Source organism: Tenrec ecaudatus, chromosome 1 (genome assembly GCF_050624435.1).
Source record: "Tenrec ecaudatus isolate mTenEca1 chromosome 1, mTenEca1.hap1, whole genome shotgun sequence".
NCBI classification, from domain to species: Eukaryota; Metazoa; Chordata; class Mammalia; order Afrosoricida; family Tenrecidae; genus Tenrec; species Tenrec ecaudatus.
Genome location: NC_134530.1, coordinates 143222001 through 143235474, shown reverse-complemented (window position 1 = coordinate 143235474; position 13474 = coordinate 143222001). Strand labels below are relative to the sequence as shown.

The following is a 13474-nucleotide window of genomic DNA, read 5'->3' as shown; positions in this document are numbered from 1 at the left end:
GCACAGTGGGCTAAGGCTTGTCACCATTAGCTTGGTTCCTGTAGGTGGGGTTTGCACCCTACTGATAGTAGTTCCTATGGAGATCCAGAGAACAGATCAAACCCACTCTGGGACATACAAAGTTAAACTGCCATCCTGACTCTAGGATCCGCCCATCTTGTCACATGTATACCCCAAACCCCTCCTCTTCCCATTGAGTGTGTGTCCCTAGATTGTCCCCCTCTCATTGCTGTATAACCTGTAGTACAACCCCTTCCTGTGATGTATGTATTTACTTGTGGTTAGTGGGCTTGCATGCCCCCAAAGGTATATAGGCCTGGGTTAGCAATAGAGCCCCTTCTGGCTTGGCTCCTAGCCTTGGCCTCTCCTCAGCTCCCTCTCCTCCCCTGTTCCCTTTTCCCTTGTCCTCCTTCCTTTCCTCCTCTTTCCACGTGGACCACCACGCAGGACTGAGGTGAGCGTGCTACCATGAAATGTGTCACCCCATTATTTGACTCTCTCTTCTATCGTATTCTCTATGACTTTACTATAATCTTTACTCATTATCACTGTACAATTTTGCCTACTGAACCTGTGATTAGTGGTGAGGGGCTGACTTCCCCCCAGTTCAAACCATATCTCATATTCTTTCAGTGTTTTGCCCAAAGAATCCTTCAGTGTTGTAAGTCAAGACATGAGTGTTTTCTTAAGACTTGAGTTTTAACATTTCAGCTTCAGAAATGCCGTGTGTGCTCCTGTCTTTCAGTTTTGTACCTCCAGCTCTTCATACGTTTCATGGTGATGTTTACTTTGTCTTCTTGAACTGCCCTGTGGAAGGCTCTCGCCAGCCCTTTCACGTGGTTCTCTTTGGCTGCTCCACGATCAAGAAGACAGCTGCACAGTCGCGCCTGACCTCCACGGTGCTCTTTATTCCTTTCCTCCGTCTCCTTAACGGCCTCCTATTCTTGATGTCAGTCCACAGTTCACCTGGTCCTTGGTCATTAGTGTTCAGTGCATCTGTTCTGGATACAGTTTCTAAATTCAGGTGGGGTATACTCAGTGTCCTTCCTTGGCTCTCAGGGACTTAACTTTTTTTTTTCCTTCTGCTTGAAGTTACGTAAGGGCAGTTGATTGTCAATTTGTAATCAGCTCGTGCCCTTGTTCTAACTGAAGTATTGAGGTTTTCCATAGTTTCTTTACACGGAGAGTCTTATTTCCATTTAATATATCCTGTGAGAGCCATGCTTGTAGTTGCCACATACATTGCTGAGAAAAGGTTTTTCCAGGTTCTGCAAAATCCTATAATGTAATTTCAGGCACCAGGGCAACTAATGATCCTTATTTGTTTCCACCTCTTGCCTTCCAATCACTAGTAATGATCACTACATCCACAAGCTGCTGTTACTTGACAGCATAGTATTTGAACTTAAATTTGAGCAGATTTCTGCCCATTATATGTTACTAATATGTCCATCCACCCTGCTGTGTGGACAACTTTTTGCACCTTGAAGTAAAAGAGAGCTTAGGTATGATTAAAGGATTGAAGTTTGTATCTAGTTTAGTTTTTTGTTTGATTTTACCTGTTAATTCTAGACTTGACAGCCCTAGTATAAATTTATCTAAATTATAGCAAACTCCAACTAGCCTGATCAATGACTTGCCAGAAGAAATTGTAAAATACTGTGGAAAATTCTGACATCATGAAACATTAATTCAGGCAGGAAATCACAGCTTCAGAGATGCTGGTGAAGCCATGGAGATTCAGAGACACAAATCGATCTGTTGAGCATCTTCTCATGTGCTTGTTGGCTTCTTTGTTGAACAGTCTGTTCGTCTTTGCCTATTGTTTAGATTGAGATGTCTTTTTGTTGTTACATTGTAGAAGTTTTTTGTATATATATCAACATGAATATGCATATCACTATATGAAGATTAATATCTTGTTAGTTTACATATATTTTTCAACGTGATATATATATTTATTTGATATAGAGTCTTATCTAAAAATGCTCTCCCAATCTGTAAGTTGCCTTTGTTTTACAAAAATATTTACTTTTTTTGAGGACCTATTTATTTTGTCCTTTGCTGCTGAGCTTTTGTCATAAGAATTTAATTATTCGCATCCTAAAAATACGATTCATTTGAAAATGATACAGTTTTAACTCTGAACCAGAACACTATTTGTACATAAGTAAGTTTAATGTGTAAATTAACCAATGCTATGTCCTTTTAATTTTACTAGTGGAAATGTTTTGTGTCTTGATTTGAAAGTTGTTACATATTTTACAAATTACATGGATTTTCTTTGGTGCCAGAGTGTATCATTTCACAACTGAGTTCAAAATAAAAGTTTGTGAAGTGCCACTGTATTTGAATAAAACGATCCTGTATCGTTTGTTATCCCTCAACATTTCTCTTCTTGGTGATGCTGTGTTCTTGTTCCAGCTGGAATTCACCATGCAGGAAGCGGTGCAATGCTTACATGCCCTGGAAGAGTACTGCCCTTCTAAGGATGACTACAGCAAGCTCTGCCTGCTCTTGACGCTGCCTCGCCTGACCAACCACGCCGAGTTCAAGGACTGGAACCCCAGCACCGCACGGGTTCACTGCTTTGAAGAGGCCTGTGTCATGGTGGCAGAATTTATTCCAGCTGATAGGAAGCTTAGTGAAGCTGGCTTTAAAGCAAGTAATAATCGTCTATTTCAGCTTGTAATGAAGGGTCTGCTCTATGAATGTTGTGTGGAATTTTGTCAAAGTAAAGCAACCGGAGAAGAAATTACAGAAAGTGAAGTGCTTCTTGGCATTGATCTCTTATGTGGTAATGGTTGTGATGACTTGGATCTCAGTTTATTGTCATGGCTTCAGAATCTTCCATCTTCTGTGTTCTCTTGTGCATTTGAACAGAAAATGCTTAATATTCATGTTGATAAACTTCTGAAACCTACAAAAGCTGCATACGCTGATCTTTTGACTCCTCTTATCAGCAAGCTCTCTCCCTACCCGTCATCCCCAATGAGAAGACCTCAGTCAGCTGATGCCTATATGACCCGCTCTCTAAACCCTGCTTTAGATGGGCTCACCTGCGGACTGACCAATGACAAGAGGATCTCGGACCTTGGGAGCAAAACTTCTCCAATGTCACACTCCTTTGCTAACTTCCACTACCCTGGGGTGCAGAACCTTAGTAGAAGTCTCATGCTTGAGAATACAGAATGCCACAGTATCTATGAAGAGTCCCCTGAGCAGTGAGTATATGCTTATGGAAGTGAGGATTCGCCACATCCGTGAGATAATCCTGTGCGCGCGTGTGTGTGCGTGTGTGTGGGGGGTTGTGTGCTAAAGCTCAAGCACGTGTAGTTGAAAGTTCTTAAATGTGGAAACATATTTCTCAGTCACTTAGGAAAAGAGTTTTAAAATTTTAATTGTTAAATCCTATGAATTTAAATCCACTGAAGGCAGTGAGCCCTGCTGGCTCAGAGATGACAATGCTGGGGCACCAGTGAGAGTCAGCTTTGAAATGCGCAGAGTCCGCATGAGAGGAGGAGATCGCATCCTGCTCCCATGAAGCTCCCAGCCTGGGAAAACTATGGGGCAGGTCTCCTCTGTCCTGTGGGGTCACTATTACTCAAAGGTGGTGGGCGTAGTTTAGGATATTATTCTTTAGCTAGTTTAAAGGTGATACAGGTACATTGAAGAAAGTTATTAAAAATAGGAGATTATAGGATAAAATTAAAGTCTTACGTAATCTTGCAGTTAAATGACCATTTTTTTTCATAAGTTTTAAGAATTTGGAATAATGCTTTATATATTTTCACATAATCTGCTTTTTCCATTTGGTAAATCATAGATATTTCCCTGTATTAAAATATTGTGAAATTTTTTGAGATCAGTGATGACTAGTCAGTGTGAAATATTCTGCTGCTTGTGTGAGAGTACCCTAATTTTAATCAATTATTGTAGGAAATCAGGTAATTTACAGTTCTTTTTGCCTTGTACATAGTACTATAATGAAAAATCCTGTGTATAAAAATCTCTGGTACTTTCTGCATATCTTTAAAAAATCATTTTATTGGGGGCTTTCATAGCGCTTAGCACTATCCATGCATTCACCTGTGTGTCAATCACATTTGTACATTTGTTGCCATCATCATTCTCAAACATTTTCTTTGTACTTGAGCCCTTGGTATCAGCTCCTCCTCCCCCACCCTCTCTACCTCATGAACCCTTGATAGTTTGTATATATTTTCTTTATGTCTTACATTGACCACACTCTCTCTTCACCCACTTTTCTCTTGTCCATCCACCTGGGAGGGGGTTATATGCCTATCATTGTGATTGGTTCCCCCTTTCTCCTTCCACCTTCCTCGGCCCCTCCTGGCATCAGTACTCTCATTATTGGCTCTGAGGGGTTTATCTGTCCTGGATTCCCTGTGTTGTGAGCTCTTATCTGTACCTTTGTACATGCTCTGATCTGGCCAGATTCGCAAGGTAGAATTGAGGTCATGATAGTGGAGGGAGGAGGCATTAAAGAGCTAGAGGAAAGTTGTATGGTTCATTGGTGCTTTTCTGCACCCTGGCTGGCTGGCTTCTTCCTTGTGACCCTTCTGTAAGGGGATGTCCATTTGTCTACAGATGCTTCCCCTCATTCACACTGATAAGCTTTGTGTGCTGGTTCGTTGACTGCGTGCCTTTCTCCAGTAGTCCTTTACGTACATGAAGGGAATAAATGTTGTAGCTCCCACTCAACTTTCCTTCAAACCCTCCTGATTAGCACTTCTGTAAACCTTTCTGTCCTTTATTTACTCTTCGGGATATGACTGCTTTCCTGTTACTCAGAGGCACCATAGGAAGTTTTAGTGTTGACTTTAATAAATTTATTTCAGTACAAAAGCCAAACCTTTTCAGTCACAGAGCAAGCATAGTTCAGTCTATCCTGTGCTAAAGAAGAGGCACTGGATATAAAATTTCTGTTTATAATTAACGGAAGGAGAGATCTTTAATTAATATATATAAGAACTGCAGTTGCATATATGGGGACACATTTTCTGTGAAGAGTATAGGGAATTTGTGACACGTTCTTTAATGAGAGTGGAGGATGCTACATCTGTCAAGTAAGGAACTTACTGAAAGGTAAGACATAAGGAGACTTCTTTGAGGTACTTTATTACTCCATATTTGCGATTTCAAATCTAGAGATAACCAGTGATGAAAATGGATTGATATTTCCTATAGGAGCATGTCATCTAAATCTCAATGGAATAGGGGGTTTTTAGCATTGATTGAACTTTCCAATCCTTTGGGGGAAAATCCTCATTATCTAAGATGCTGGATTTCATTCTTGGGGGAAACTATTTTTTTTTTAATTTTAATTTTAATGGGGGAAACTATTGACATTCTTCTGTGTGTATGTAAAAGGAGAATTTCTCAGCTAGTATGTGAAGTCCTGTTTGGACTTGTGCATCGTTAGGAAAGTCTTTACAAAGAAAAAAGATGCAGCAAGTGTCACCAAATCTGACTGCACGTGTGCTGTTGCCCATGTAAAGAGAGTAGTAGACGTTGAGAAAGACATGCATAATGACGACTTTTTGTCCGTCTGTTTTCATCCCTTTATCTAAGAAGTGGAATATGTTGGGCCATTAAGAATAAGCAGAAAGGTAAAGCATGATGTGAGAAAACAAATCCACGTGTATTATCAGCTAAGCAGTAGCAGTACTCCAGGCAACATGAAAATGGGCAATTTATGAGGCAGGACAGTGTGGAATAATGAAAAGAAGTTTGTCTTTGTTGAACTTGAACTTGATCACTGGTATTGCAGTTTACCAGCTGTGTGACCTTGGGAAAGTCATTTAATCTCTCTGAGGCTCAGTAACTCTTCTATAAAAAAGCAATAGTTTAACTCACTTGCAAAATGAGTTGAAGCTCGGAACAGAGGCAGGCATGTTCCTGGTGCTTAATAAATGAAAATCTCTCCCCTTTGAAGTTCAAGCCCTTGGTTAATTAAGTACAGTGTGTCCAAGGGGCTGCAAATAAAGAGTCCTTTGGCAAAGCAGTGGCTTAGGTGTTGAGCTGCTGATCACAAGCTCAGCAGTTCAAATGGTGGGAGAAAGCTGCTCTGTGGCAGAAAGGTGAGGCTGTCTGCTCCCATAGTGATGGACAGTCTTGAAAACCCTATATTGGGTCACTCTGATTCAGAATCATTGCAGTCACAGCAGGTTGGGTTTGGGCATATGGCAGAGTTACTGTGTTGTGAATAATAAACACTAGTTACTTTGGAAAAACTGTGCCTGGTTTTAAAAACACTTTAGGTATAATTTAGGAGCCCTGGTATGGTGTAGTGGTTACTCACTGGGCTGCGAGCTTCAGGATCGACAGTTCAAAAACACCAGCAGCTCGCTCCATGAAAGACTGAGCTTTCTACTCCCATAAACAACTGCAATCTTAGAAACCCACCGTGAGTATGTATGAGTCAGCATTGACTCTGTGGCAGTGAGTTTGGTTTTTGGAAGGTATAATTTTAAAAATACTGAGAGGTTTACTTAGATTAATTATGTTAAAGATGCCATGTATAAGCTCCTATTTATAATAATACAAGTTTGAAATCAGTCTTCATTTAAAATATGTTGGCATCTTTAGTGTATGCTAGCTAACACAATGCTTCATTGCTGTGTGCTTGGGACACAAGGATTGAATTACTATGGTGAATGAGAAGATAAAATAGGAAAGGTTTATAAGAGGATATGTAGTGTTTTGTAAGGATATTTTTCATTTAGACAGAAATAGACACAAAGCAAAAGAAAGATAGATCAGTTCACTAGTAAGCTTGGCTATTCAGCATAATGGTTTCAAAATTATACTTCGGCATGGACTGGCCCTCGATTTGGAGTCTGAAGAAATGGGTTCTACGTAATGCAGTTGTAGGAAAATCACTGAAGTCTGTTTCTTCATCAGGGAAATGAGGGGAGTAATAACTTAATCCACAGGTGACTTCGTTTTCTACTATTGCCATATCAGAAATACCAGAAATGGATGACTTTAGCAGACAGACATTAATTCTAGTGGAAGATTGTTGACTTTGGAAGGAATTCCTCGTTTCCTGTCTACATCGGTGAGCACAGTGTTCCTTGGATGGCTATGACTTGGTATCAACCTTCCCTTGTGTCTAGGAGGTTCTGAGCACCGGGACCCCACGTCCAAAAAATGTACTCCACTCCCAGTTTTTCTCTTGTGGTAATAGCGAGGTCCCCAGATCTCTGCTCCTTTGTTTAATTTATTTTATATCTCAAAAGACATTGACTCAAGGTAGAACATAATGCTGTCAATTGTCTCATCTCATTAACATAATGCATCTAATCACCTCATTATCCATCATACAGGTTAGGATTTACAATACCGTATATACTCGTGTATAAGCCACAGAGTTTTTCCAGCACACTTTGTATTCAGTTTCTGTGGCAAAATTAGGTACTTTGGCTGATACTCAGCTTATGCTCGAGCGTCTATGGAAGTATAATTTTATATGATGACAAAATGAAGAATAATTTCATCAGACCACAAAATGGAGGAAAATGAGAATCATTGTCTAGCCAAGTGGAAGCATATTTTTGGGTAACACAGTTCAATACATGATAGCAGGTTCTTTATCGTACATTGAAGTGAGATGCTAGGCATTGTATATAGTGTAAAATTAAATTAAATAATACTTTTTAATGTAATTTTTTTCTATCCATGTAATTATTAACTCTTAAAAATTCTTTGTGATGGTCTTAAAAGAGAGACTTCTTATAGTTAGTAGCTGCTTAAAACATAATGTGATAGTTGAAAACTCTTATTAGGTCTTTCTGCCTTTTCTTTGGAGTGGGTGCATGTATATGTCTCTGTGTTTAGGCACTTAGAGATTGCATATTACTTGTAATGTCTCTTCTAACCGGTATCCCCAGCCATCTTGTTCATTCAGTAAATATGTGAGTGCTTGTGTGTGGCTGAAGGAGCCCTGACGGTGTGGTGGTTGTATGTGGGGCCGCTGACTGTGAGCTCAGCAGCTTGAAGCCACCAGCTGATCCCGGGGGCAAAATGAGGGTTTCTGCTCCTATGAAGAAACCCACGGGGACACTTCTACTCTGTCCTGTAGGCTTGCCATGAATCAGATTTGACTTGAAGGCAGTGAGTTTGGCGTTTGGTTATCCCTGGAGATGCAGTGGTGAACACTCCTGGTCGAGGATATTTCTGCATAAACAGCATTACAGGACAGGTGCTAAGTTCTGTAATAGGTGATCTAAGGGATGCTAAGGGGACATTTAGGAGGGGACCTCACATACATTTAGGAGAGAGAGCGCAATATAGGCCTGTGGGAAGTGAAAGATGGGACTTTGGAGGGCGGGGAAGGGGGGGTTAAGAGGGAAGGAGTGATTCACGGAGTGGGTTGGCGCGTCCAGAGGCCAAGAAGTGAGAGAGAGAACTTGGATGCCATTTCTTTCCCTGAGAAGGGGTTCCATCCACCACAGTGGAAACATAATGGACTTACATTCGGAGTTAATTTAAAAACGTTAATTTTCAAATATTTAATAGAAATACATTTGTCTATATATTAACTTCAGAGTTTACTCTTGTTTTCGTAAGAAATAATGAGACTTTTAGCAAAGCAAAAGCTTATTTTAAAAGTCTAATTGCCAAGTCTCAGTTGTAAAACAGTTAAGCTATCAGATCATGTTTACATTAAGTATACAAACAAATTATTAGGTCCATTTTATAAAGCGCACATTGTCTTTGTACTATTTATGTTGCCTGTTGATATGAGTGGATTCAAGGGCAACTGGTCTTTTTGTATTACCTGCGAGTAATATTTCTGAGTGCTGCTGTTTCACTTGTCTGTGGAAGCTTCAACGACATCCAGCAGTCATCAGGATAGATTTGACGTTTGGGGTTCTGACTTGGATAAGATCACGTGTTCCATTTGCTCCCAAAGGAGCGCTGGTCACGGTGTCATGGGTTACGCATTGGGCTGCTAGCCACGAGGTCAGCACCTGGAAGCCACCAGTCTCCCCTCAAGAGAGACGAGCCTTTCTGCTCGCTCAAAGATAGACAGCATGGAAAAGCAAAGGGACAGTTACGCTCTGTCCAGTAGGGTCAGTCTGAGTGGGAATTGACTTCCATGGCATGGGGTTTGTTTCCTCTGTGACTTCTCCTTTTCATGGTGTGTGTGTGTGTGTGTGTGTGTAGAATATACATTTTTATATATAATATATTTAAAATTCATATTATGTGCAAGGGACACTGGGGATGTACTGGCGAATATGAGAAAATTAAAAAGAGAGAGAGAGAAACAATCTTTTCCCTCACTGTGTTTCTATATAATGAGACAGATTATCTAACTATAGTTGTGTGGGTTACGCTGAGATCCTAGAACTTGCCTCAGGTTAGCAGATTTTCCCAAAGAAATGATGCTTAAGCTGGAAATCATGAGGCAAAGGAGAAGGGGGCGGGGGTCAGGAAAAGGGAATGAGAGGAGACCAGAGTCTGGAGGGGAAAGGAAGCCGGGCCATGTGGCGGCAGCAGAGAAAACAGCGTCAGGAGTGGCTGGCGGTGAGAACGGGGGCCACACCATTGCTGCGTTCCTCTGAGGAGAGCAGCCAGCCGTTTCAAGTATGCTCAGTGAAGCGGAGGAATGAAATACGTTTAAAGGAATGACATGTATTTCAAGGAGTAATTTCCATGTCCTATCCATGCTGGCTAGTGGCAAGGTGAGCCAAGACAGTGGAGTAAGTACGGTTTCTGAGAAGACCCACTGGGATGAGAGGAGAGATGATGGTAGTGGCTTTGATGAATCTGGTGGCGGCACGAGTGGAGAGGGGATGGTGAGTCGGAGGGAGCTCCTGGGCAGTGTTAAATGACTGATGTGGTGGGCGGGTGGGGCCCCTGGGGAGGAGGGGATCATGTCCAGAATAACTGCCAGAGACATTTCTGGGGGTTGGCTTGTCTCCGACTTCCTCCTTTCTTAGGCAGTTTCTTCCCCTGACAAAGTCTCTGACGAACAAGGTCCCTGTTGAAGATGACCATCTAGCTTTGCTGTTCTGAACCCTAGACCCTCGTGTCCGAGAGGCTGTTTGTCGTGAAGCCACCTCAAAATCAGATTCCTTTTCAGTTCCCATGGTGTCTTAGACCAATGGGTAATAAGTGGGTGACGTTCATCATCATTACATGGAGTTAGTTACTAAACATTTTGAACAAAGTAGTTATGACAGCTTTCTAATTGCTCATTTCTAATTAGCAAAGAATATTAGGAACAACCCGACTTAAGATCTCAGTGTTACTAGTTTAGATACATTAAAAAATACTGTAAAGGGGTAAGTTTAGCTTTTATGTGAAATGAAAATAGACTTTTTCTTTGTACAAATAAGCTTTTAAAAACAGTTTTATTGGCATTTAATTTATGTACCATCCAATTCAATGGTCAAAATAGTTTTAAGAGGTGTACAATCATCACCGCAATCAATTTTAGAGTGCAAACAGAGTTTTAATAAAGTCTCAAAACATGTAAAATTTTATAAAACCATACTAGAGAAGGAAAAGGTGTGACTAACAAATCCCAGATTGAGAGTTCAGAAAGAGCATCTGGGCATCAGTTATCCAGCCTCCTATCCAGTTTGTAGATGAAGCTGAGCTACAGAGGATGGAAGTGACTTTCCAAGCCACAGGTGGCCCTTAGTCTGGAGCTCCTCCCTCTTTACTTAAGAATCTAGTCCTTCTCCACCGTGTGCCCATTTTGTTTGGTTCATGAAAATGGAAATTTTATATTTTTGCATTTGAGAAACACTAGATTTTTTAAAAATAAAATTTCTCTAGAATGTGTACCCCTCCACCTCAACTCTCTGCCTTTCCCCCCTCACTACCTTTCTGAAAGAAGCGATACGCCTGTCGATGCACAGAGGCCCATAAGCAGTGAACAGGTGGGCCAGAGTTCAGGTTCAGAAAAAGAACCTGCAAATGGAGCACAGAACCCAGGACCAGCCAAGCAAGACAAAAACGAGGTAATGTTTACGATACTCGTGCCTTTTGACCTCTTGTAAGATCCAATTCTGAGATTTAGGAGTAAGGGCGTGAACAGTCAGAATTTCTTAATATTGGTTCATTTTCCCGTCCTCCCACAGAAATACGGTATGGTAGCTTTAGCTGTAATTGTATATTTGGGGGCCATTTTCAACAGATGAATTTAAACAGTGTAACATGCTGACATTCACTTTAAGCTCTTACAGATGCATATTTTAGGTCTTACACAAACCTTAGCATGCATTTTTTAACATGTAGATTCTATATTTTACTGATTAGATTTATTGAACAAGAAATGAGGAAGTTTATAATGTAGAAAATACTTTTGTCTACGCTTTTAGAGCTCTAGATTATTTTCTGTGGTATTTTAAAAAGAAAATCAGGTAGAAAAGGAGGGTAAAAGTTTATTTTAGATAGTATGCTGTGCAGAAAAATTTATTTTCGACAGCATGCTTTTAATAAGTTGATTAAGTCTTTGTTTTCAAGTACATATTATAAATAAAGTGGAAAATCACTGTTGAAAGTACATACAATTCCATCTTTAAAGTTGTTACTGTAAGTTATGAAATCAGAGGACGGTTACTCGTCCCTAGAGAGTGGGACCGCTGGGGCTGTAGTCAACTCTCCAAGACTTAGGTGAGTCAGTGACTTTAAAAGATGGTTGACTAGTTCTAGGGCCTCCGCAGCATCACCAGGCCCCGCTTGGCAAGGCCGTCTTCCTCGGCCCTGTGGCTTGCGTGCCATACGTTTCTTTTAGAACGGTGAAGTAGGAATGTTGAGATATCCGAGTTTAACTCCTTTTTATTCGGCTTTTGTATGAGAGGGACATTGAAATCTAGACTAAAGATTCAATTTAAAGTAATTGTTCCTCTAAAGAAAGCTTTCAAACTTAAATTAAGCCTGTAGAACAAGGCTAAAATGTTTTTATAAAAAATATATTAATACAGTCCTTCAGTAAGACTTTACTCCCCACCCCCCGCACATAATACAGTCCATTAAGATTCTTCCCCCCTCCAAATAATGAAGATAGATTTGTATTAGTCATTATCTACATTCATGTTCATGTTCTTTGATTAGAGCCCCTTATGGCTACTGTAATCCTCTTTTTAATTGGAGCCAGGATGGCCATTCAGTTTGGTCTGTTGCTATGGAATAAAGCAAATGATCTGATCTATTTGCATATTAAAACTTAGGGCAATATATCAAGTATTTTATAACTGTTAATATAGTTAGCCATAGGCTTTACTCATTATTTACTGTAATTGATGTTGAGTGAAGACATACATTCACTCATAGCCTGCCCTTACATATTCTTTTATTCTAATATTTCTAAGCTTCGAGATTCAACCGACCAATTTCAAGAATATTATAGACAAAGATTACGCTACCAACAGCACTTGGAGCAGAAGGAGCAGCAGCGGCAAATATACCAGCAGATGCTGCTTGAAGGAGGTGTGAATCAGGAGGACGGCCCCGATCAGACGCAGAATCTCACGGAACAATTCCTTAATAGGTTGGTCTCCAAGTCATTTTAAATTATAAAGGTTGTTTAGAAGCTATTTGAAAATTTTAAGGCTGTTCTCTTCTAATGCCTTTCCAATAACAGGTAAATAATTTCTTCCAGTCACATCGTGCTCATCTGGTTCTGTTATTCTCGCTTTAAATGTCCTCTTTTACATTTATGCTCCAATTGCAGAAGAACAAGGTAGCTGAGCTACGGGCTGGATCTGACCCCAGGGTGGGGCTAACTCAGCGCCATGGCAGCCAGGGAGGGCTGGAGCAAGAGGACTAGCCTCTTTCCTCACGGACTGCACTGGGATGGCTGGATGAGTCCATCAGTTAATTTATGTAACGTACTCAGAACCACATCTGACACCTAGCAAGCAATATATTAGGTGTTAGCTGCTATTTATATTGTTATTCTCAGTGCTTAAACCTACTAGGTTCTTGTGAATTCAGTGAGTTAAAGTGATCCTTCTTGATCATTTTGCACAAACAGTATGAAATGATACTGTTTTTAAATTATAGAAGGAAAAAAGGCAATACCCTTTAAAAAAATCATTAAACAAGAATCAGCATGGTTACATGAACAAGGGTTGTTGGGAAATTGAATCCATTAAAACATGTAAACAATACATGCAACCTCCTCTCTGGGTGATGGGCAACAGGAAGGTGGGTGAGGGGAGATGCCGGGCAGTGTAAGATAAGATAAAATAATTATTTATAAATTATTAAGGGTTCATGAGGGAGGGGGAGGGAAAAAAGGAAAATAAGCTGATTCCAGGAACCCAAGTGGAAAGCAAATTTTGAGAATGATGAGGGCAACGAATGTATAAGGGTGCTTTACTCAATTGATGTATGTATGGATTGTGATAAGAGTTGTATGAGCCCCAATAAAATGACTTATTAAAAAAACATGTAAACACACTTGGAACTATTTCTAGTGTGCTTG

At 40.4% G+C, this 13474-nt stretch overlaps 1 protein-coding gene across 4 annotated transcripts in view; it reads left to right on the top strand.

Annotated features, from left to right (window-relative positions):
• The window catches only part of WDR47 (WD repeat domain 47), a 69401-nt gene that overhangs the window by 32539 nt on the left and 23388 nt on the right, over positions 1-13474 (top strand). For 3 of the 4 annotated variants that reach the window (XM_075558984.1, XM_075558981.1, XM_075558976.1), the window contains 3 exons: positions 2425-3224; positions 10877-11003; positions 12357-12535. In XM_075558984.1, the coding sequence (XP_075415099.1) occupies positions 2425-3224; positions 10877-11003; positions 12357-12535 (1106 nt within the window). The remainder of the gene's footprint in view (positions 1-2424; positions 3225-10876; positions 11004-12356; positions 12536-13474) is intronic. The other variant, XM_075558990.1, reaches the window with a different exon arrangement.